The following is a 26,330-nucleotide window of genomic DNA, read 5'->3' as shown; positions in this document are numbered from 1 at the left end:
TTTGTAAAAAATGTAAAGACAATACCATGTACTTCCCTTACATTGTTTACATTCAAGAAAAAATAAAGTTACTGAAAGCTGTTTACTTATTTGTTACTTTTATATCCCACCTTTCCTCCAAGGAACACAAAGCAGTGTATGTGACCCTCCTCCTCTTCTCCATTTTGTCCTCACAACAATCCTGTGAGTTAGGTTAGGGTGGGAATCAGTGACTGGCCCAAAGTCACCCAGTGAGCTCCATGGCAGTATAGGGACTAGAACCTAGGACCGTTATTCCACATTGGCTCTCTGTTGACATGCTAATTTTAGCAACCAAAGAATTGTGCATGATTTGCTGAAAACCACTCATGTATTTCAACAGAGTTTAACGTTCTTCCACCGAGGTTATTGGGCACACTGAGTTTTGCTGTCACTACTTAGTTTCACTTCACAGTGAGACATATATGTATTTTAATGATGTATATGTATTCTCTCATATAATTGTTTGGAATAATGGCCTGAAAAGCATTATACAACTTCGAAATTGCCAAGTTTGCTTAATACTGTATTTGTAATTGGCATACCACCTCATTGTTTAGTCATAATTCTCATTGGTATTTTCGGTTTGTTGGCTTTTGTTGTATTTTCTGATTCTTGAGTTAGCTCCCTTGGCCTCTACAAAGAATGGCAGTATATAATTATTTAAAGTAAATTAATTGTTAAATCCTGCTGGTTAAGTCTCAACTGCCTATTCACAGAAATTACAATCCTTGTGAAGAACTCAAGCTAGCTGCTGTTCAATATTGGGTACATGTCTTAGAGCAGGAAATTCCAACTCAAAATCCTGTCCCCCTGCTACTGGTATCAAAGCTCTGCCACATCATCTCATTAAAACATGCAAACTCCTTTAGTATAAAAGTCAGTTTAGGCTCATACAAACAAGAAGATTGTGACAATGCAGCTTTCACAGCTATTACACTGAGCACAACTAATGATGCTTTTGCTTTTAGTGCTGTCTTGCTCTGCTTCGCTTTGCAAGTCTTGTTATGAAAAAGATTTTTCATACATTTTAGCAAGAGGGTGGGAATTTTCCCTCAGTCAGTACTTTTATTGTACAAGTCCACCTGGACTGGCTCTTTCCTGTTGCAGTTGCAACATCTGAAACTGCTTTGAAATAAACCATTTGCATCTTTTTTTAAAAAAAAAAATGAACAGAACTTGTTTAAAGAGCTCAATTAGCAGCGATCCCAAAGGAATGTTGCTATTCTGGTTAAAATATCAAGCAGTAGAACGTGGATACCAACCCTCTTCCTCCCCCACACCCACACAATTCTCCTCAGGAAGACCTGCTTTTCTGGTTAACATTCATTATCTACACTCATCCTTTTTGTGGTTTAACTATGTACCCTGTGGCAACCACTGCAGTATCCAGCAAAAAGAACTGAAAGTAGCAACTGTTCTATCCAAATTCCAAATCTCTGATTTACAAGAAAGCTAGTTACAATACCCTGCTCTATAAAGGATCGTAATTTGAAAAAGAATGAAAAGGCCATCAAGTCTATGAAACTCTATTGTCCACCCACACCATAAGTGGAGAGCAAGTAGAATCATAGAATAGCAGAGTTGGAAGGGGCCTACAAGGCCATCAAGTCCAACCCCCTGCTCAATGCAGGAATCCACCCTAAAGCATCCCCGACAGATGCTTTAGGTACAAGTACTCTGCAGAAAGATACTTGCAAAGCAAACTAGTCTAGTTGACACAATCAAACTAAGTCACAATGCTACAGGTAAAGAGGAAAAATGCAGTGACAGTAAATTTCAATTGCTACTGCAAAGATAGGGACCTGGCCCCTGTGCTTCATGATTTGGTGTTCTCCAGATTGGAATACTACAATGCACTTAATATGGATCTGACATTCAAAATGTAGCGCAGAATGCGGCAGCCCACAGGTATGGACCAATATTCACATACATAACTTATTCTGAAACATCTACACTGGCTGCCATTTGGCTCCCAGTCCCAATTCAAGATGCTGGTTCTTGGGCCCCAATTATGTCAGGGAAATCTTTTGCAGTATGAACCCCTTACCACCAACACTTAAGATCTTCTGATGAGGCCCTGCTCTAAATTCTTTCCTATAACAAAGTTAGGCGTAGCCTTCACCAACAGTAGGCCCTTCTTTGAAACACTTCCAATGTTGTGGACCATTCTGCCAAGGTAGAATCTACATTGGACTCTCTTTCAATTGTGAGGCACCGCTGTGCTAGTATTTCCCAAATGTGAATGCTGCTCTGTGAGTATACATTAATGAGTACAGTACAGTAGCTGCTGGGTGTATAATGCAATCAAGTGTCATAGACATAGGGAGGCCAGAGGAATCCATATCGAGTCAGTGCAGGTCTTCGATTTAATGCCATTTACGCAAATTGCACCCGCAATTTGCCTAATTTGTGCAAATTTGAACCGTGATTTGCACAAATTCCAGTTGTAATATGCTTAAATTGCACAAACTGCAGGTGCAATTAGCACAAAATTAAGTATATTACAGCCGCAATTAGCACAGATGGCGATTTAAGGGGGAAGGGTAGAGAAAGTCCCTGGATTTCAAGAAAAACCCTGCAGCGCGACACACAAATGCTAAGCCAAGTTGGAGATTCTGGGGAAATCCTGTGAGCCCAAAAAGGGCCAGATTTCCCCATGACTGCCATTCCTATTAAACACATTCCTATTAAACACCCACACCAATGTCCTGTAACAGCAGTAGAAGTAGGAGTATGAAAAGTCATATGAGTTTTACCATTTTTTTTATAGTGTGAGCACAAGCTATAGCAACTGCAGAAATGGAAGATCATGCTGCACTTTAAAATTCCTTTTTTTCAGGTCTGGTAACTGCATGTATATGTTCACAATTGTTCAGGAATGTAAACTTTAAAGTAAGTCATGTGGTTACTCACAAATGCACAACTCTGTATGTGCACAGTGGAAAATACCCTTAAAAGCACCAATTTCTGACCTACGTCCCATCAAAACCATGGAAAGAACAGGGAAGGGGAGAACTGAAAAGAGAAAGAGGTAGTGGAAAATATTGCAAAACTGGTTCTACAGCTTTAAAGCCAGTAGATTCAAACAGAAATTGCTATCACGCAAAAAGCAAAACAAAAATGTCATAAAAGCAGTTTGAAATAATAATAATATAATTTTTTTTTGTTACCCGCCTCTCCCTCTGGATGAGAAATAGTGTCAGAACAATGAATTTGTGAGTACATCATGTACCACACAACTGAGGTACAATTTACAGTTCTGGTATAAAATATTAGTTGGCCCCAATGCAATAGCCTCCTGCTTGCTAACTTCCCGAAACTGTGACAACACTTGTTTCAGTTAGCATTTGAAAATTACTCGGGCAATTATGGTTCTGATCCTTATATAGATTTTATTCCTCTGCCATTTCTTTTCTTGTTTGGTTTATTTAGATTGTATTATTATATGGCTGTTGTTTATCTAGTTTGTCAACTGCTTTTCAATATTAATACAAAAAACCTCCTACTAAATGTATCCCACTCTTGCCTTGCCTTGGATAAAGTGAAGTTCGTTGCTTGCACTGGTCCAGGGTAATGAAACCCCTGCTCCAGTTTCAAACATAAAATTCTTAATGGGCAATTTTGCAGGTTACTTTTGGTATCCACAATATTCACTGACTCAAAATGGTTTTCGTCTCACTGTTACCTGCCCTCTATCAATTATCTTTGAGGAGTCCTGGAGAACTGGGGAAGTGCCAGAGGACTGTAGAAGACCAAATGTAGGGTATGTCTACACCATGCATATATCCCGGGATTGCCTCTAAGTCATCCCTGTGCATCCAAATGACGCACAGGGGATCCCGGAGTCAACCAGGGACTACCAGAGACTTTCCCCAGGATAATTTCAACCACGGATTTCCCAGTTTTTCCGCAGTCCCAGGACAACCCCGAGGACCACGGATGGTGTGGTGCAGCCACCTGGATCCTCAAACGGGCACAGAGCTGTGTGGGGTGGCAGCAATTTCACCATCCCTAGGACAGCGGGGAGGATTTGGGCATGGAGTTTGGCGGGGGTGTCCTTACTTTTTCACTATTATTTATTTATTTATTTATCATATTTATACCCCACTCCTCAGCCAAAAAAGGCTCTCGGAGCGGCTTACACTTAGCAAAAAAGTGTACACACTACACACTGCTCCTCTCCCCACCCCAAAAAAAGGGCGCCCGCAACATCCCTCATCCCTTCTGGCACGTTATATGGCCATATACACACTGGAGGAGGATCGTGGAAGCAGTTAAGCCTGTGATCCTACCCCTCCCTCCTACTACACCCTTAGGTGTAGATGAGCCCATAGCCCCTCTTCAAGAAAGGAATAAAAGAGGACCCCAATAATTATTGGCCGGTAAATCTAATATCAATCCCCGGAAAGATGTTAGAGCAAGTAACAAAGCAGGTGATTTGTAAGCATCTTGAAGACAATGCTGTGATTGCTAAGAGTCAGTATGGCTTTGTCAAAAATAGGTCATGTGAGACAAAACTTGTCTCCTTCTTTGACAGGGTAATACTCTAGTCGACAAGGAGAATGCTGTGGACATAATCTACCTCGATTTCAGCAAAGCTTTTGACAAGGTTCCACATGACATTCTCATTGACAAGCTGCTAAAGTTGGACTTGGATGGGCCCACAGTAAGGTGAGAACACAACTGGCTGGTGGCCCATTATTTTGGACTACAATTTCCATAATCACTGATCATATTAGCGGGGGATTATGGGAAATGTAGCCCAAAACATTTAGAAGTGCCAGGTTGCCTACTCTAAATTAAATATCCCAGGCTTTGTACATCTTGACTCTTGAGTTCTTCATCCCCTAATCATTTAGCCAATGTGCTGACCCATAAACCGTGGGGAATTTGATCTACTATATTTATTAAATATATTATGTATGCATTTCACTTGTCACTTTTGAGTGAAGGATCCAACATGTTGGAAAGACCTCAAATGAAATTCTATAATGTAATTAACTATGTACATATAGCAAAAACATAAAACAAAACTTAGTTGTAACACTGACCCTTAGCTACATTCCACTGCTATATTATACACATATACTAAAATGAAATGGATCATTTAACAGTCTTGAGCTATATAGTGCTAGCACTTGTGTCATCACCACTACTCCTTTTGCCTTTGCAGTGCCACCATTGAGCAGGGGGTTGGACTCGATGGCCTTATAGGTTCCTTCCAACTCTACTATTCTATGCATCAGATTACTAACAGAGTCATTTCTTCTGTATATCCGCCAACATTCTTACAAGATAGACCACTATTCACAACTGTGCATTTTACGGTCACATATCTGTGTAACATTTTTCCGTATTTGCCTGCTAACAACACTGTTAGCCAGGACATTTTGAATTGGAAAATTTTCTGGTCATTTCCATCGGAAAATATTCAGATGCACTAGGCTGTTTCTTTCACACTAGATCACTGTGAAGGAGAAACCTACACAATGTAACACTTTTGATTTGGTCATTACATAATCTTTGCCCAATTTGTCCCTATCTTCTTACCTCAATTACACAACTGGAGGAGAACTTTTCTGCTTTCGTAGGATCTTTTTCACGAAGCGAAACTTGCAGAACATTAGCGAGTCAGACCTTTTTAAAAATAGCAATAATACCAAGCTACAAATAAGAACTTAAGAAGAGCCCTGATGCTGGTTCAACACTAGTCCAGCACTCTGCTCACACAGAGTACAACCAGCTGTCGACCAGGAACTGACAAGCAAGTCATGGCTTTCCTTACATAGTCCTCTGTTGATAGTTCAACACAACTGAGATGCTGGAACTTTATTCCCATGTACAACCTATGCAGTAAGTGCAATGTCTGATTCTTTTTTAAATATAAGCATCAAGGAATCATATCCACATGCATTACAGAAATGTACAAGGAGAAGAGTATATCTTGATATTCTTGATACCAGTTTGAAAGTTTGCTTCACAATTATGTCAGCTCCTCACATCATGTTTATACATAACCATGATACATAGGAACACAAATCGCCTTTAACTGAATAGGAGTTTCTCTGAGCCATAACTATGAACTTGTGAACCCAGAGCTACCAGCCAATTTACAAGTGTTTTCATGTCATGGCTGTCAGTTGCTTATTGGAAAAATTGTCAAAATGTCTGTCTACTTTGTCCTCCTTAACACCTCTACCTAGCCTCTTTCTACTGCAATCAATGTACCTATCAATGTGCCCAGACATTCATGACTATCTACATCACATTCTTTGTGAAGTTGCATTCTTTGACCAACACATAGGCCATTGGAGACTACTCCTGAATATCATCACTTTCATAATTTATATTAAAGAGATAGCGGTCTCAGCTTATTCATGGTCATGTCGCAATGTCCATACAAGGATAAAGATTCTCTGCCAAATCCAAACATAGATGCAAACATATTTATCATTATGATTAATAATGAGTTAAAATGCCTGTGCATAGACCAACTCACTGTCATACTTTTGTGCATGCATGCTCAATTTTTAGGTATTTCCTAGTTCACTGCACTGTGTGTATCTTCTTCATCAAGGGCATGTAAAATTCTTGTGGCCAAGATACTAATGTCATAAATACACCAAAGGAAATCACAGCATTAGTATCTGAATAGCCTACGGATCTTATCATTGGCTGTATTATCGCTGTGTGTGTGATACTACCGAAGTCTTCAGCAATGTTGAAAGCATTTACATACATCTTCAGCTTGCAACTCTTGCCACAGGTTGCAGGAATCCAGGATGCACTTTCTCCCTGTGTTATCATTTGATTCTACACCTTAAGTGTTTGGAGGCCATCTTGCATGTCTCTTTAGACACGTGCCCACATGCATGAAGTAACAGGATGATCCTATATTTAATCCCCAGTATCACCAGGTAGGGCAGAGGGAAAACCTATTTGAAACCCTGAAGAATTGTTGCCAGTCAATGTAGACAATACTGAATTAGATGGACCAATGGTCTGACTTGATATAAAGGCAACTTCCTATTTTTCTAAAACTTCAAACGTCTTATAGACCAAAGTGCATTAGTGCACTCACCAGTTTGACAAACGATATGAGCACATGCATGTCTCCCAACTTGTACCTCTATACATGCTGAAGAAATACAAGCCTGCACCAAATGAATTTGCACTAAGCACATATACAGAAACAAAAATACTTTACTTGTACTCATTTTCCAAGTACTGCATTTCACATATTAATTCTAGCTGCCCTTTGGTCTTGATCCACTTTGAATTCTTCCTCCTTGTGCATAGATGAACAAAACAGGACACAATGTTCTACATAGTCATACTAGTGTCTTGTAAAACAGTGCTTGTTTGTGCTTTTCTATCGCTAACAGAGCATTCAAGAACTGTATTTGCAACTCAGTATCTTGTGATCAGCCAATACTGCAAGATTATTCTTTCTCCCATTGTTCCCAGCATATGAGCCCCCAACCCCAACCCAACTATGCCTAACACAAATCTGTGGTCTTACACTTCTGTTACTAACGAGTTTCCATTTGACTAAGCAGCACAGTGTAGTTCAAATTATTGGTTTGGTTGTACAGCTGCAAAAATAGGGGCAGTGCAGGTCTACAGACATGGCGATAATTCAAACTGGTGCCCAGCTGCCTCCACACTCAAACTTCTTATTGAATATTCATTCTTTAATGGAAGGTTTAGCTGTGTCAATACTGGTTAATTGAAGCCAAGAGAGCAGTGAATGATAAATTATAGCTGTGGTTAAGCAGACCTAATGCAAAAGGGTGAAGAAGATGACACCCTAGTTGCAATTATTTTCACTAAAGTCACTACTGTGAATGCCAGCCTGCAATGTCATTGCTCCCACCCTGCAGAGTTGCACACACACTTCAGCACCAAAGATTTATATTGTCTCATAGAGAACCACTCTTACCTGATTTGGTTAAACTACAGATTAGCCAACACCCTGCCCCTCCCCCTCCGAAGCATGCAACAAATTCATAATGCGCATTTCATTCCATTTTTTAAAATTTATTTCATCCAAAGCAATAGAGCTTCTCCTCTCATCCTACATCCAGAAATGCTTGGTAGTTTCATTCCACAGGCATTTTTATGCTTCTCTTATCTCAGTATTAACTCAGGACTATGAACTGGCTCTCAGGACAAAGGCAGTGATGCTGTGACACACAGGCTAGAGGATTTCCCCACAAGGGGTATTAATATAGCAGAGAGCAGCATCTGAAATCCAGATCATTACACTCAGCAGTTGTCCTGCATGTTAATTAGGAGATAACCTCCTCCCCCACTTCCTACTCATCTCAGATAGCTCATTTGTATGGAAGAAGAGAGGGGACAAATGGCTATTTACCCATTATCTGGACCATTTTCAGCATCTGTGCTTGTTTCAGTAAAGAAGTTTGCACTAAAAGGAGAAATATTACATTTTAGCAAGACCTGAATGTTTGGTTTTCACCTATGTAGGTTAATCCATAGACCTTAGGATGCAGAAAATAAGGAGGTGGTGTTTCTCCAATACTAAAAAAGAAATATACGGTGTACACTTAATACACAGGTCTGATTAGGGATTTCTATAAATATTTACTAGAGAGGCTAAATATCCACTAGCACTTATCACAGCTAATCGTGTGCCCAAAACTGCTTGCTACCAATACTAGAAAGGCAATATATCCTTTGTTCTAGTTCAAATAGCAAATGTTTTGGTACTGGATCCAATCTGAGAAAGAGAGAGAATAAAGCCCTGGGTCAAACAGAAAACTGAACTCCACCAAACCTCCGAGGGAAGGTCTGTGCCTCTTCATCCATCAATACTAAAACCAACGATCCTAAACTAATCTGCTCCTGGGCTGAAGACTGCATTAGCTGGAGAAGAGGAGTACAGCAGCCAAACGTGGCACCATATTTTTCAGCTAAATGAATTCAAGGGACAGGTCATCCTAGAGATGTGAAGGCCCAGAAAAAAACAAGAAAAGTTTGGGGGGAAATTTCCCCCCATTTTTTTTAAGCCTTTTTTTGGAGTGGGGGGGGGTTTCTAAAAAAAAACTGGAAAAAAATGAAGAAAAAATGTATTATGATGGAATGTTTTATTTTAGCTTGATGAATAAAATGCTTAAGACACGGTGTTCATATATTTACTTCTCCAAATGATTTCTAAAAGCTATGTACAGTATCAGATTATTACAATTTCTGTGCACCGAGGACAAGCAAGTCCTAGGTTGCAAACTGAGACTACAACTCTCAAATGCAAGAGCAAAATGCATTTCTGCCTCTAGGGGGCAGCACTGCCATTGAAGCAGAGACTGAAACTGATAGTGATAGCTATAGCTCAGGAAATGAGTCTGATTAAATTTCATGCATATTCATTGAATCTTGATATTGTAGAAAGTATGAGGAAACATAAAAAGACTGACTTTAGCATTATTCAAACACACTAAAAGCCCACATGCAAAATGGAGGTGGAAGTATTTAGTATAAGCATACAACAACATGTTAAATATTGTTTGACCTGCAGTTACTCCTATGAATGAAAAATTAAGCCAACTGGAATAGCCTGAACACAAAACTGTAGCAAACTAGATATATTTTTGAAGGAGCTATGGCTTTTTCTATAAATATAATTATTATTCAGGAGGAGGTAGAAAGGAATAAAAATGTGAGATAATTTGCAAAAGCCTAGTCTAGACCATTTGGTCACTCGCTACCACCTCATTCCCTCTGCATCTTCCTCATTCTAGTACGCTTATGGTCTGTTCAAACCAGAAATAATTTACACTCCGAGGACCACGGTGGATAAAAATCAATGATTTTTTAATTTTTTTAAAAAAATGGATTTTTTTTATTTAAATCAAAGTAATGAAATGCTTTTTGAGGAAAAATCTATCTAAAGATAGTTTTCTATTTAAGATACATTATAGTCCAAAGGTATTCATCATGAAATAAGGATTCGTTTTTAATTATGTAGCATGAGGCTGTTTAAATTTTTTGGTAAACGAATTCCATTAATCCATTCATAATGTCATGCTCTTCCAGAGGTTTCTGTAAGATTATTTTTCTCCTTCCAATAAAGCACAGCAGAAAAATTGTCCCAATATGAATGATTAACCTATTTAACTGGAGATAGTTCACCTCACAATAATTTCATAATTATCTATCTAAGATGTGTTTCTAATAGTATAACAAAATCAGTATTTTTTTGATATAACTGTAAAACTAATCTGAAAAGTTGCTATTCTAAAAATGAAACCTTAATCTGTTTGTAAATATTAAGATTATACCAGCAAGAGTGAGTCTTTGGTAACTCTGAGTTGTATAAAATATAGAGAGGAAGAGTGCACTTTTTTTGGGGGGGGGGGGTGTTACATGATTAAATCGAGTCTTTCTGAGCAGTCATTAAAATCATGATTTAAATCAAATCCACCCTGCCCACGACACAATCTCTGCTAGGTGACAGCTAGCAGAGATAAGCCTGGAAAGATCATAAAGATAGGAAGATCACCTCTAAACAGCCACCTGTTAAAAAAAAATGAATCAGTTTCTCTGAGAGGGTCTCTTGAGACTTTACCACCAACTCGCTGGAGGCCGTGAAGACTAGGACATGAACGTTGAAAAGCAAGATAACCTATTCCCACTATTCTCAAGCTGAATATGTCATGCAACTTATACCAGATACAATTAGGGCTGTACACACACACACCACAATTTGAATAGGAGGCCAATTTGGAGGTTCCAAATCGGCTCCGATTCGACTCAGGGTGCCCAAGCTGACTCACTTGGCAAGGTCAACTGGGAGTCCACTGGACTCTCCCAACCCCACCCCGCAGCTGTCACTCATGGGACTTACCCGAGGCTCTGCATGTGCTGGTGAGAGAGGGGGGTGGGCAATTCACCAGCACACGAGGCACTAGCCTGGGGGGTGGGGAGAGCAGTGAGACTTACCTGAGGCCTCCATGCACAACAGAGAGCTGTCCAACCTCCACTCTGCCCTGCCGTAGATCTAGCGTTGTAAACTATGCCAGCTGGAAATACTATTTTCAGTCACTACAGTTTACAACAGTAGATCTACAGCTATGCAGAGGAGGCCAGGCGGCTCGCTCGCACGCGCAGAGAACTCAAGTACGTCCTGCAGGCGGCAGCAGCTGGCCATTGGGCTGAATCAGCCTGAAGCAATTTGGCTGTTTCAGGCCAAGGTGGCCCGAAATGTCCTGCTTCAGCTTGGATTCAGGCTTCAGGACTGAGGTGAAGCCCAGCCCTAGATACAATTATTGCATGTAATCAAGCGCAACTAGTAAACAGTCTGATTAAGGAAAGAACTACGCTGAACCCAAGCGTTTCTGCCCTGTATAGCTTCTGGTATACATACATGAATGTGTTGTGGCTATATCTGTTTACCAAAGATGGGACCCAAGTCCTTTACTTTCAATGTTTAACCCAGACATATCTGTACGTCTGTGTAGAGTCCTGTTCCTTGCCCTCCCTGCTATGCCACAGGACCAAAAGCAGATTTCCTAGAATATGTGACGTACTGAGAGAGGGAGAGAGAAAGCTACTAAGGCCCAAGGAATGGGTTTTCCAGGAGATGTATTCAAGGGATGGATGTGCAAATACAGCTTAACTGTTCAAACTAGCTTGGTGAAAAGAAATAGAACTGCTGGAGCATTCAGGCAATAGCCGTTAGAACACAAGCATGACTCATCACCACAGCTATTACACTGTGGTTATAAAAATGCAGAAGTGGATATTATTTGTCTTAATATAGTTTCAGTGAAGGGCTATAGGGGAAGAAGACCACCGCACTAAGCAGCTTCCCTTCCCCCACTGCCTTGGGCCGGCATGAGGCAGGTGCCATTTGTACACCAATTCATCTTTGCTTAAGTTCATGCTTCTTAGCCCAGCTATGTAAGCTTGATCTTATGCATCTTGCTCTAGCGCTGCTGGAAATAGGTAGACTACCTGTTTACTACATTTTTATAGGCGACTATCTATTAATGAGCCTTAACTAATGAGTTAAACAGCTGTACTAACTGCTTAATGACCAAACTTATTCAAGCAACATTGTTGAAGATCTCTGGCACCATCTGCTCACTTGAATTTTCATGAAGGCAATAAGTTATCATGCCTATCTCACCACAAAGTGTACAAGGAAACCCGGGTATATAAGCCCTGAAGCTTTTTTACTCTGGGACAAGATTTGACAACAGGATAACATGGTACAAATGCTAAAATAATAATAATAGACACTCGTGCAAAGACAGCTGAAGTCCTCCTGGAGAACGTAAATATATGCAGTGATTTTCATAAAGGGCCATCCATATAACTTATCATGGATACAACCTGATCTGATCCAAAGTGGTCTGATCTAAAGTGCCCATCTGCTGCAGTGACCATTCCACCATAATGTACTTTATTGCATAACATATGATTTTGCCCCTAATTTTGCTTATTTTCCTCTTCTCTCCCAATTTTTTTCCTTTCTTTTTTATTACTTCTCAAATTGTAAGCCATTATTTTAAACTGTAAATCACCCTGAGTTCTTCAGTAGTAAGGCAGTAGGTGAATGTTGTAAATAGCATTATTCCAAGAAATGAGAGATTGTAGAGGAGACACAGGACATCATTTTGTTGTAGGTCATAGTTACACTGTCACTTGACCACACAGTGATTGGTTAAACATTTCCAAATATCCCAAGAAAGCCACTGTGTAGATGGCATACATTTTTTTTTATTTCATTATGGTCTCATGTATTAGCAAGAGTAACTTGCCCCTTAGCCCTTCAGCAGTCAGGGAAAAACCTAGCAGCTGAGCAAAGCTTCTTCCATTGGCTATATGCTCCAAACAGGAAGACAAGCAGCCAGGGACCCCCAACCTCACGGGATTTGTTTTTTATTTTGTTTAATTATTCACTCATATCCAGCCCACTCAGGGCAGCTTACAATACAAATCAAAAGCATAAAAACAGTAATAGAAACAATACATGAGAGACCATAAGCAGCTAAAATCAAATTATAAAATGTTGTCTGCCTCACAAAAAATAAAGTTTGTCAAAACAAAGAAGTCTTCAACAATCCATGAAAAAGAGTGAAAGAGAGGGCCAATAGTATCTCATGAGGCAAAGGGTTCTACACTCTGGGTGTGGCCACCAAAAAGGCCCTGTCTCTTGTCGTACCAGGCTGGGTTTGCACAGCAGGCAGAACACAGAAAAAGATATCTTTGTAAGATTATGAGGAACTGGCGGGATAATACAGGAGGAGGTTTTTTGGAGAATAATATTTGGGGAAGGGAGTACCCTTGGGAAAAAAGTAGAATAAAAATAATTTTAAATAATAATAAAATGTCAATGTTTCAGATTTATTATTATTATTATTATTACAAAAATGGTTCTGAAAACATTCGCCTAAGTATCAAACCTGATGATTAACTTTGTTTTTTCATAACATTAATGTTTAAACATACTTGACTGATATATATTCTGTCAAACAGCCAGATCAGTAATGCTTTCCAATTTGTAATGAGGACAGATCTATGTGCAAAAGTAAACTCAGGAGAGTTATCACAACCCTTAAAAAGTCTTTTTAGTCTATTTTAGCAAAAAGAGCAGCAATGGACAACAGATGAATACAAGCATGCTCACCTTTCTAACCCACACGTTGCTGTGGAATACTAAAGTTATGTTACTGTATCCCTGTCTAGGAGAAGGGCAGTTGCACACCGCACACACACCTGCACTTATAAAAGATGAATTCAAAAGCCTTCAGGCTCACTTTGTTCGCTGAACTAAGATTAAACGAAGACTTACAAACTCAATTCCCATCCAGAACTCACTTTATGCACATTTATATCTAACTATGAATAACTGAAAAATATTCACTTTTTCCTGGAGTTAAAAACTGCAAATTTTATAACACATTCTACTTTCACCTTCCATCAGTTAAGTGTCCACGTGACAACAATATTACACAGTAATATACATATCCGCTCCAAATCAGCCCCACAGAGATGAATAGGGTTTACTCCCTGGGAAACAGATACAGGATTACAGTCTCAGGCTCCCATCCATACTTACCTTAAAGTGTGACCCTCTGAACACAGTGGATCTTCCTTCAAATAATACGTGTATAGAACTGCATTGCTATTTTAGCCTAACCTGCGTTTCTTTTTACTTACTAGTTCAACCTTTTAGCTAGCAAGTACAGCTCCTACTGAACAAAGCATGCCAGAACCATCACTCTAGTTGCTCTGCAATCCAGAGGCACATACACACTGTAATGTCTTTTGTGGGTTTTGTATGCCTTTGAATAGTCATACTCCTTATTTACAGAGGAGAACAAAAAAAAGCAACTTTTCTACAAGAAGGTAAAAGCAGCAGCATCCCCAGAAGGCACAAGGCAGCATCCAAGCAAGGAACACAACAGCCCAGCTCAGACTTCATGTTCTATGATTCTATTCTGTGAGGGATGCTTTAGGGTGGATTCCTGCATTGGGCAGGGGGTTGGACTCGATGGCCTTGAAGGCCCCTTCCAACTTTGCTATTCTATGATTCTAGGTTCCAACAAACATGCGGCTCCTTGGGAGTGGGAACCAGCAATGAACTTAATCACTTTTCCCTATTCCTTTTTTCTCCCATGCCTGGCTGCAGAAGGTTCCTGTTTGTTAAACCAGTTTCCTGGTCCTAATGTTACAAGACATCTCAAACCAAGACATCTCATTTGAAGCCAGGTACAGGAAGGGAAGGGAGTACTTGAGCTTCTTGCTCGTTTCTATTCCAACTATGGTTTGCTGGACCAAAAATATTACACCTGAACCAGGTCTGTATGTAGCAAAATGGAAACCAAAATGGAACCCTGCACAGCTTAAAAAATATTTAACCATCAGAATGGTGGATCTGTGAAGATAATAGATGTTTCCCATCAGGTGTCTATTAAATATAAAGCTACCTGATAGCTCTTACACACAGAAGTCAGATGGGACCATGAGAGGCATCAGAAACTAGAAAACTGAATCCTCTGTAATGCAGACATTCCAACCCAGTAGGATTTTTGATACCAATGCATGTTCATCGCCAGGCTTTGAAAAGAAGATGCATAAGGGAATACAAGCAGGAGAGCTGTCAGTAGACTCTCCTATCAAAGAATCACTAATATTACAATACTCCAAAACCCCAAAAACTTTAAAATGACAGAACGCCCATGTTACCCAGGTCTATTTTGGGTTCAGGTATTGGGGAGAGTGGGCTTTATAAGGACACCATGGAACACAATTTATTTATTGCATTTATATACTGCCCCATAGCCAAAGCTCTCTGGCCGGTTTACAAAGATTGAGAGTAAAACTTTCGGTCCACAAGCAAGCCTGTCTTTCCTTTAGGGCAAAAAGGTTTTGCTGAGATCCAGGCAGTCATGCTGACAAAGCAATGATCAAGCCATGGAACTATGGCCCAGTATGAGAAGATACAATATGTGTTACTCCCTGCAGCAAACAGCTCCATGAGTCCGGAATCTTCCCATGTAAGGCCTAGGGTAACATGAGCTACCTAAAACTAGGGGGGGGGGGGGGAGACTATTTTTGAAGGTTTCTGCCTACCCAATGTCATTAACCAATCCAAATTTCTAGTTGGCAATTGGAAAGAAAGGAAAAGGCCAATCAGAAGGCAGGAAAGTTTAATGGAGTCAGTGAATCAAAAAGCAACTGCATCCTAGGAGGAATTTCATTGACTTGTTGCTCTTGTTTGTTCGTGTGTGTGTCTTTTAACATAGCTCCAGTTTTTGCTAACAGGTTTTTGGTAATTTGGGGGGCTTTGGGGGGCATAGTTTGCATGTTTCCCTTCTTTTACCATGACTACGTCCCTTCTACAGTTTTTAAGGCTATAGCTGTCAATCATTTCTGAACTAGTTTTGGGACTAGATGTTTGACTCCTGAGTAACTTGGAACAGATTCAGTTTCTCCCCCTTATTTTATTTTACCCCCTAGAATATTCTATTTTATTTTATTCACCTTTTTCATTCTTAAACCATTTTCTACCTGGATTAATTTTCCTATCTGACATTGCTAAATCGTACACCTTAAGACTCTGGGAAAGGCCTCCTCCAATCTTCTCCTTGGTCCACAAAAGTCTGTTCCTTAGATTGTTAATAGTATATAAACAGGAGCAGACAAAACCTAGTGTCATCTAGATGTTTTGGGCTACAACTCCCCTGATCCATGACCACTAGAGCCAGTGTGGTGTAGTGGTTAAGGTGTTGGACTGGGAGCTGGGAGATCCAAGTTTTAGCCCCCACTCGGCCATGGAAACCCACTGGGTGACTTTGGGCCAGTCACAGACTCTCAGTCCAACCTACCTCACAGTGTTGTTGTTGTGAGGATAAAATGGAGGAAAGGATTATGTACGACACCTTGGGTTCCTTGGAGGAAAAAAGGTGGGATATAAATGAAATAAATTTATTTATTTATTATTTAGAGTATTTTTATCCCGCACCTCAGCCAAAAGGCTCTCGGAGCAGCTTAAATAATAAATAAATGAAATAAATTGATTTATTTTTTGCATTTTTATACCGCCCAATAGCCAAAGCTAAATATTAGACATGTTGGCTCAGGCTTATTGGAGTGGTTGTCCAAAACTTCTGGAGAGCACCAAATAGGTGTTAGCTATATATCCATGGGTAGGCAAACACAGCACCACTGGAGGCTTTAACTATAAAGTTACAGGATTATATCTGTGGCTTAAAACATTGCAGTTGTCCAGTACAGTTATTTCTTACATAAAGCACATTCCTATGAAATACTTTTTAGAATACCTTTGAAATGTTATGTTACTTTACAAAGCTTTGTTATTATCCCCCAAACTTTGGAATGCGCTCCATCAAGAAATGCAATTGGCTCCTGCTCTCTTAGCCTTTAGAAACTGTATAAAGATGCATATTTTCAATTTATCCCTTTCAAGAAATGGAGTTTTAACTTTCTTGTTTTTATCGTTTGTGGTTTTGTTTTAAACTGCTGTACACCACATTGATGGTTTTTTAGTATAAATGTTAAGAATAAATAACAAATAAATTATCAAATACAGTATTCCATAAGATCTTTATTTCTAATATTTCTTATTTTCATACCAAACCTCAAGGGGAAAAAGGAAAACTTTCCCCCTCAAATGTTTCCAGCTCCTCTCCCCCAAATGCTAACATTTCTAAGCCAACATCTAAGCTACACGACAACAATATTCCAGGGACTGCATTAACCAACAATTTCCTCTCCAAAAGCTATTAGTTAGTGAATGACATTTTAAAGTTTACAAAGCAACATCTCAAATCATCTGGCATTCAGAGAACCAGGAAGAAAACTATAATAGCTGTGGTACATTTCAGGGTGGGTGGGAAAGTTTTTAAAAAGCTTTTGATTATACTGGAACAAACCTGCCAGCCTCCAGAACTACCAAATCCCTTTAAGTAGCAATTTCAAGATAAGACACTGTCAGGTACAAACAAAATAGAAGAGTTAAACTGATGTAGCCAAGTGCACCACATCTGAATGACACAAAAAGCAACTGAAATTTGTGCTCCTCATTCCTGTGCAAGTATAATCCTATCTACGAAATTAAATTATCATAAAATTCCAGCAACACAAAACAGAAGGTTCCTCTTAAGCTGAGCACATTTTTTTCCCCTGCCCATGAAAAAGTTGAGTAATTGTTCATCCCAGACCTGTTTTTAATAGAATGATGGTCCATGAAACTCACTCATGTAATTCATTGAGAATATAAGTTCCACAGCCAATTAAGTAACCTAGTGAAATAATGGCAGCAGAATAAGGTAGGTTTATCCCAATGCTTAAGTAAGATGTTAAGTTAGCACACCTTTCCAATAAACACATACAAGTGTTTACATGTAAACACATACAAGTGTTTACATACAACCATCTGTCAGGCATGCTTTAGGGTGGATTCCTGCATTGAGCAGGGGGTTGGACTTGATGGCCTTGTAGGCCCCTTCCAACTCTGCTAATCTATGATTCTAAGTGTCAGGTACAATTAAATAGATGTATCATAGCAGCTAAGAGACTAAGCTATGAACAGGAAGTCCCCAGTTTGGGTCTCGCCTTTGCCATAGACTCACTAGGTGGCCTTGGAGTGTGTCACTCTCTCTCACACCCTCAATTACCCCCCCTCCATCTGCAATACATGGATGATAATAATATTGTCTTGCATTTGAAGCGTTTTAATCTCTTCTAAGTGCTATATACAATATTAAGCAATAGACCACAACCCAGAGGGGCGTGTACATTATTTTTGCTCACATTGAAAACAGCATTGACAATTCCCTATGAACTCACTAAGCTCAGTTGCTGGAACTGCACTCCAAGCAACAACTTTAAAAGCAACAATTGCTTTTAAAAATCTATGTTAAAGTGTTTTATTGTTTTTATTGAATTTTATCTTGTACACTGCTCCAAAATTTTGAATGGGGAGTGGTATATAAATACTGTAAATAAATAAATAAACAAACAACACTGAAATGTAAGGAACCATCTAGAAAAGTGGTCTTCAACTGGTCTAGACCCGAGACTCACTTCCGACTCCCAACCTGACACATGGGACCCACTTTTACAATTTCACAATTGCCCAACATGGCAGCAACAGCTTTGCCATGACCCATCTGGACTGGCCTTGCAACCCAACAATTGAAGACCACTGATATAGAAGACAGGATACAATCCATCCTAGTGCAGGCATAGCACCTGCATGCAGAGGGATCAATATAAGATGAATCATCATTGCCCCTGATTCTTACTCCTCAGCATGTGCACTTTTAACTGGGTCATTAGGGAAGTCTGTGGCTGTGCACACCATCTGTCTCTTGTATCCAGCCCTCCACTACAGCCCCAATTACTCGAGCTCAAAGTGATTTATACCACGCCAGAATGGTTTTTTGTAAACTGCCCAGAGAGCTTCGGCTATGGGGCGGTATATAAATGTAATAAATAAATAAATTAACGGAGGGCTAGTTGGGGATCCATGGTGTATGTGCAGCACCAATATCAAGGAATGAAAGGTGGGGTGGGTATCTATTGAATCTTACGGAGATCCCTTCACATGGGCTTTCATTTAGTTTTGCTCAGCCAGAAAGTGAAACTTCTCCTAAATCTGGAATTCCCCATCTATGATTGCATTGCTAAACAATTTTAAACTTCTTAGGCACAGCCGCAGCACACAGACTGAGGTTAAGGCTGTTTCCTTTAAATTTAAATAAATAAACCTTCTCACCATAAAGTTACTAGTATTTTTTTATTAGAATACTTGTTTGCCACTTTGCTAATGAATATTTAAAAGAGGGGATCTCACAACAGTCAGTAGTTATCAGTACTTTTTCCAACAGTAAATAGCAAATGGATTCCAAAGACTACATTGAGAAAACAAAAAGAAATTGAAACCTATTCTGGATTCATTTGGAAGATTCTGTAAGATGCATCAAGCTGCAGAGTAATCCCTATAAGTCAGAGCTATCTCAACTGAAGTAAGACTGGACTGCTGTCTCACTTTTTGAATACAATCCTAAACACACTTCCCAAAGAGCAAGTCCAACTGAAGACATTCTTCTGAGGAATATGCTTTATATTCCAAGTCATCTGATGGTGATAAGCAGTGCATTCAAGCAGCAAATAATGTCTTGACTCACAGAGAATGTTTTGCTTTCTTTGGAAATCAAGTATGGGGAGCATTTGAAGGCTGAGCACTTGCCTTCCAATGATCCCAGAGGAGGAGCATATCACAAGCCATGCACACGAAACAAGTATGCCTTCTCTTTTCTCACTAGAACGGAAAGTGCAACTGCTACCCCCATGCTGGGGCTTCTCCCAGCATCAGCTTCATTGCCACAACTACTTTCCTGCTAATTGCCCTCTGCTCGACACAGCTTTGACGTGATGGACAAGGATACCTGAGCAAGCACTGACAAGGATGGGGCAAAGATAACACATAAAATCCACAAAGTTGCATGGGAAAGAGTTTATCAGAGATTGGCTGGTTTGTTCACTTGAGCCAAGGTTTGTTCTCAACCTCCCAGAATATCTTCCCTAATGAAAGGACAGTTACAGAAATAGGCAGGCAGACTTCAAATATACTTGGTGAATTTCTATTCCGAGAAGAGATCTCAAAGAATGACAGTGTGTGGGTATTAGTTTTCTCACAGTATCATGCAAATATGCTTTCCAAGTTAAACAGCCTTTCAATTTACGAACAATATCTATTGTTTACTATTACTCATTCAATCTGCAATAATATATAGTGGAAACAGTGACTCAAAATTCCTAGATTCCTATCAATCTAACTAACCTGAAATTGGATGCAAGTTATCAATTTAAGGCTGTGGCAAGAGGCTTGTTTTACAATAAGTTAAAATATGACATGCTGATATTAAAAACAATCTATACAAGACTCATCCATTACCTCATTTCACTACAGCAAGGTATCAGTGACTTTTCCATATTCTTTTTACAGTACAAACTATTCTTACCTCTGCAGCAGCTGAAGTGAACCTAGAGGTGCTTTATGATTAAAATCCACAAGTGTTACTAGCCTGTCTGCACAAACATGCTTATATTAGTCATTTGTAGCATACAGTATGAGAAAAGGAAACAACTGTCAATTGTCAAAAGCCTTCCTCCTTACATACATGAACAAGATTCTTTCTCACTTATCACAAGCTGCCAAGCAAGGAACTATTGCCAAGCTTGAATTATAAGATCAAGCTGTCTACCTCTTTGGGGCTAGAACTAACAGGGGTGATTCATTTTAGAACAGAATGCAACCAACCATAAGCTGCACTATCTACATATATCCACATCTTTGAGTCTCAAGATCCACAAACAACATCTTTATCTTCAATGAAACTAACATCAAAATGGGGAAAAGAATCACAATATATTCATTAGAAGCAATTCCTTCCATCAGTAACATTGTTTTCTGGCACTATCTCTGCTTCCCCCCCGCCCTTCTTTTGTTAAAATTGAGATTAACCTGTGTCTGCAAAGACTTCAAAACCCAGTTGCTCTGCTGCCAGTGATGTCCAAGCCAGCCAAAGCTAGGGGCTGTGTGCAGGCTTTCCCTTTACTACAGGAGTAACAGCAGTACCCCCACACGCACGGGCACTGCCTCATCTTTGACCCCAAAGTAGGGATTCTCTCTTCTGGGAGAAAGGAATGGAGTCCTTGCATTTCTGGAAGGGGGGATCAGTACCTGCCCCATAGTACCCTGGTGACCCCAGACATGAAGCAGCAGCCAGATGTTAGCACCCTTGACTAGGTGCAGGGCTTTGCCTTTTGGTCCTGCCAGTGCATCGTTCACCAACCAGAGTATCCTTCTTTGAGGAAGAGCTGCAGCTCTGTGGGTAGAGCCCCGGCTTCACATGCCGAAGGTCCCAGCTTCAATCCCCAGGCAGCATCTCCGCACAGAGCTGAAAAACTCCTGCCTGAAACCATGGAGAGCTGCTGTTGCCAGTCAGCGTCAGCAACGCTGGTCTAGATGGACCAAGGGTCTGACTCAGTATAAGGCAACATCCTCGGTGCCAGATACATTGGACTACAACTCCCATGCCGGCTAGGGGCATGGTGGGAGTCGCAGCACAACACACCTGGAGAGCACCTGCTTGAGGAAGGCCGCGCCAGATCATGAGGAAAGCGGGGGGCGGGGCGAGGCCGGGCAGGTCAGGTCTCCTCAGTCGCCTCAAGCCCACGCGGCGGCGGCGGCTGCTGCCCCCCTCTCCCACAGCCTCCCTCCGCCCCTCTGAGGAAAGTTGCTCCTGGCGGCCGCTTCTGTCAGCCGGGCCGCCGCCGCCTCCGGCTTCCCCGCCAGCCGCGCTCACCTCCCGCACGTCCTGCAGGCACTCGAGGACGGCCAGGTTGTTGACCCAGCTGTGCTTGGGGCAGACGCGGGTCACGTCTTCGCGGCAGACCGGCTCGTCCGCCAGCTTCCAGCCACCTCCGCCCGCCGAAGAGCCCCCGCGAGGCCCCCGGCCGCCTCCGCCTCCGCCCCCGGCCGGGGCACCTCCGACCACCAGCCCCGGCTGAGGCGGCTGCGGCTGCTGCTGCTGCTGTACCGCTTGCTGGGGCCCCAAGCCCGCCCCCGCCGGCTGCTGCGGCTGCTGTTGGCCGAACAAGCCCCCGGCCGCGCCGCCCTGCTGCGCCCGGCCCGGCCCGAGAGCCGCCAGCAGCAGCAGCAGGAGGAAAGGGCCCGGCCCGCGACTCCGGGCCCGGACACGTCCGCACGGCGCCATCTTGGATGCGACTCCTCAGCTCAACCCGGCCCGGCCTCGCTGCCCCAGCCCCCGCCCACCGCTGGTTGCGTGCGCCGACGGCACTGATGGGGACACGCCCCCTGCCCCGCCCCCTCTGCACGCGCGCGGCGGCGCGGCGTGCCCCTCTGGCGGGTGACGTCAGCGCCTGGCGAGGAGAAGAGACCAATGGGAGCGTGGCGCGCCATCTAGCGGCGGGTCTCTGAGGAGGGAGGGGTCGCCCGCGACTTGCTCCGTCGCTTGGCAACCGCTGCTGCATCTAAACTCGTGGTGGGGGGGAGCAAGAAGGTTGCTGTCCAGATGTTCGGGACTTCAACTCCCAGAACACCCTGCCAGCATGGCCAAGGGTCAGGCGTGCTAGGCGTTGAAGTCCAAAACATCTGATCTGCTTTCTGCTTAGCTGTGATCTAGATTTGTAGGTGTCCTCCAGATGTGTTGAATTATTTACCAACACATTTAGAAGGCTCCAGGCTAGGGAATCCGGCTGATCTAGAGATATTTGGCCCTGCTAGAAGCCGTCCTGCAGTACTCTCTGCCCAACTGCTCCGTTTTCCTAAGGGATGGACAACTTGTGGCTGTCCAGATGTTTCACACTACAATTCCCAGTAGTCCTAACCAGCATAGCCAATGGGATGATGGGAGTTGTAGGCCGAAACATCTGGAGGATCACAAGTTGGCCACACTTGTTTTAGGGGAAGACGTATTTTATACACAGAATTATTAAAATCTCATTATTTTCTGTGAAGGCGGAATTGTATGTTTAAATACTGAGTGCCACCGTCAGGTTTTTTAAAAGTCTTTTGTTTTTTACTATCATATATTGCCCTTAGGGGCTGTTATTTCACCACTGCATTTAGTAAATGAAGTAAAATAACAATATAAATGTTGCCTTGCTAGATGAGATAAGGTCAGTCTAGCTAGGTTAGGTCAACCTTCTCCAACCAGGTGCCTGCTCTAGATGTTTTGTCAACTCCCATCATGCCCACTAGCATGGGCAATGGTGAATGTTGGGAGCTGTAGTTAAAAACATGTAGAAGGCTCTGGGCTAGGTGAAGATGGACAAAACATTGTTGGAGTGCTGCAATCCTATACATGCTTTACCTGGCAGTCAGACTTACTTCTGAGAAGACATGAATAGGGTTGGGCTTTTAAGTGTGATGGAAGTGGCTTCAGCACACACTGAAGCCACTATGGACAACACGCTAAACCATGCTGCTTAACCACAAAATGGTTAAGGGAATGCTTTAACCTTAATGCATTCCCCTTAACCATTTTGTGGTTAAGCAGCATGGTTTAGCGTGTTGTATGAACCAGGCCACTAACTCTTTTGCAGGAAATGGTTAGTGAGCATGGTTAAACATAGTTATGTAGCCACCATGGCTAGGAATGGTTCACACGACACTAAGCCATGTTTAGCTCAAAATGCTTAACCACCATGGCATAGCGTGTCATCTGAACAGGGTCAGCATCTGACCAAAAACATGCCAGTCTGTGGCGAATGCAACAAATATCCTCCCTCCCTCATTTTTTATTACACTTCATAAAGCAGCAGTTGGGAATCTGGGAGTCCTTAGAGCCAAAATTGGCCTCTTGAAGGGTATTAGTTGCTCCCTCACAACAGTTGCCAAGCTATTAAGTATTGAAGGCACTTACAGCAATGGAACATGTTGGCAGTCCATGCCATTCTCCAGCTCCTCCTGCCTCCTCAGTAGCCATCCCATATAATTAATTGTAGGCAGCAGTTGTCCTAGTTTTGCCTGACGAATACCAATAATTGGCCTTGTGCAAAGATGACAATTACTGACTTGTCTTCACCTTTCCTTGGCCTCTTCATCATGGTGCCAAGAAAGAGCTGCGTTCTCTTACAGTTGCTTCAAACTGTGCAATACCTTCTGGTCCAGACACACACAGAGGAAGATGTGAAATGTCTATGTATCATTTATTTATTATGTGGATAAAAATAACGGCCTATCTTGCAGAGCTGGTTTAAGGATCACTGTGACATGGGATATGTGATGTGCTTTGAGAAAATGCTATAAAACACTATTAATAATTATATCATTATAATTATTACTAATACTATACCTGGGACCCGAAGAAAAATGTTACAATGCGAAGTTTTCTGGTGAGAGTGGAATAGGGGAAGAAAGAAGGTGACAGACTGGTGCCCTTCCTCAAGCTTCATTAAAATCTTGGATTCCCCTTAGTTCCTCCCCTCAGCAGTATTTAAAAATAGTTTATCACTGTGAAGCAAGAAACCCAGACAGTGAAATGATTCTCTGCAGTCTTTTTACATTTTCTTCCTTCCTCTTCTTCCAGCCATCCCGTTTCATTCCTTTTAACCCCATTAACAATTTCCCCACTATTCAGTCAGTATTTCATGGCCACTGATTCCTCACTGGGCTCCTTTTCGGGTTTCTGACCATAGTTTTCTTCTCTAAAGAACTTTTGTACTCCTGAAACCACAAATCTGCTACCGTATTTCTTCAATTCTAAGATGCACTTTTTTCCCCATATAAACATCTCTAAAAACGGGGTGCGTCTTAGAATCGCAGGTGTGTCTTAGGTTTTTTTTTCTGTTGGTGGTACTGAAATTAGTGTGCATCTTACATCGATGGCGTCTTACAATCGAAGAAATACGGTAATACTCCCTCTTGTGTACATCATTTTGGCTATGTTTGTGCAAGCCCAGGAGACTTGAATCAGAAATAAGAGGGGATGAGAATTATATCACCTTTTGTCAAAACAGCTATCCCTCAAGTTTTGCTGGTAATATTTTCTTCCACCACATTCTTCTGAATATGCTCGTTATGGGGGACAAAATCAATATCATTTCTACAACCCTATGTTGTAAAATTGATCAGCTATTTTTATAGCATTAAGATGACCATAACACAGAAGATAACCCGCAACAACCGGTTTGATACTTAGGCTAACTACAAAAGACAAGTTAAGGAATGCCAGTGTTTTGTAACAACTAGATGCTTTTTGCCTGCCACATGCTGCATTCATTTACTCTAAAGTAGCTAGTCCTCCTGTGAAGTAGACATGTTTGTCAAGTGACAATAAGTATCCTTTTGCAGAACTTTAGAACATTTGATCTCAAGTAGACCAAGGTTGTTTATAATAATTGCAATTTAAACAGTCAGCAACATTTACTATCTGCCTGGGGAAGGTCTCTAACAGAACTTTAGCCTAACTCTCACCACACATCAATCCCTTACCAAGAATAGCACCATGTGCCTCAAGTACAGTTTTAGTCTTGGCTGCAGTATGCACAAGACACATTCAGTCAGCATAATCTTAAACGTACCCTATTCAAGTGTTTGATAAAGAAATGTCTTTATTATACAGTTATAATTTCAGAACAATCCTAATTCTCACACCAGAGTCACAAACATATATTTACATTACATTCTATATCATGTACTTTAATATAAAGTGACTGATTTGCTGTTAAAAACTGAATTGCAGCTGAACTATATGCAACAGTAAAAGGACAACTGCTGCTTGCTTAAGCATCCTTTCCACTTAGATAAACTATAAGATGGTTGGGCGACTTATGGCCCTCCAGATGTTTTGGCCTACAACTCCCATCAGCCCTAGCCAGCATAGCCAATAGCGAGAGGTCATGGGAGCTATATGCAAAACATCTGGAGCCACAAATTGCCCATCCCTAAAGTACAGGAATTGACCCTAGCCTTTAGAGATTCGATATCAGCCTTCCCCAACAAGCTCCCCTCCAGATGTTTGGCTTACAACAACCGACATGCCTGACCACTGGCTGGGAGTGTCCAAAACCTCTGAAGGGTAATCAAGTTAAGGAAGGCTAGATGGCTAATTTCCAGCAAACAGCTGAGGAACAGTTCCACACTTGTTCCTAAACCTTGACAGATTAACTTGCCACAAGGAACTATCAGTTACAAAAATTATTATTTCCGCAAGATCTTGGAATCCACTAGTCCAAGCCCCAGACACTACACTTCCCTCTCCCTTTTTTGGCATCTACAG

The 26,330-nt window shown here is 41.4% G+C and overlaps 1 protein-coding gene across 3 annotated transcripts in view; it reads right to left on the bottom strand.

Moving 5' to 3' along the window:
• GLG1 (golgi glycoprotein 1) overlaps nucleotides 1-22,348 on the bottom strand; it is an 88,751-nt gene extending 66,403 nt beyond the window's left edge. For 2 of the 3 annotated variants that reach the window (XM_063141339.1, XM_063141340.1), the window contains exon 1: nucleotides 21,891-22,347. In XM_063141339.1, the coding sequence (XP_062997409.1) occupies nucleotides 21,891-22,301 (411 nt within the window). In that variant the 5' untranslated portion in view covers nucleotides 22,302-22,347. Of the gene's footprint in view, nucleotides 1-21,890 lie in introns of all 3 variants that reach the window. The other variant, XR_010026140.1, reaches the window with a different exon arrangement.
• Between the last annotated feature and the right edge of the window lie 3,982 nt (nucleotides 22,349-26,330).

This window comes from Elgaria multicarinata, chromosome 14 (genome assembly GCF_023053635.1).
Source record: "Elgaria multicarinata webbii isolate HBS135686 ecotype San Diego chromosome 14, rElgMul1.1.pri, whole genome shotgun sequence".
In the NCBI taxonomy this organism is placed as follows: domain Eukaryota; kingdom Metazoa; phylum Chordata; class Lepidosauria; order Squamata; family Anguidae; genus Elgaria; species Elgaria multicarinata.
The sequence above is the reverse complement of the archived record's forward strand: the minus strand, read 5'-3'. Positions and strand labels throughout refer to the sequence as shown.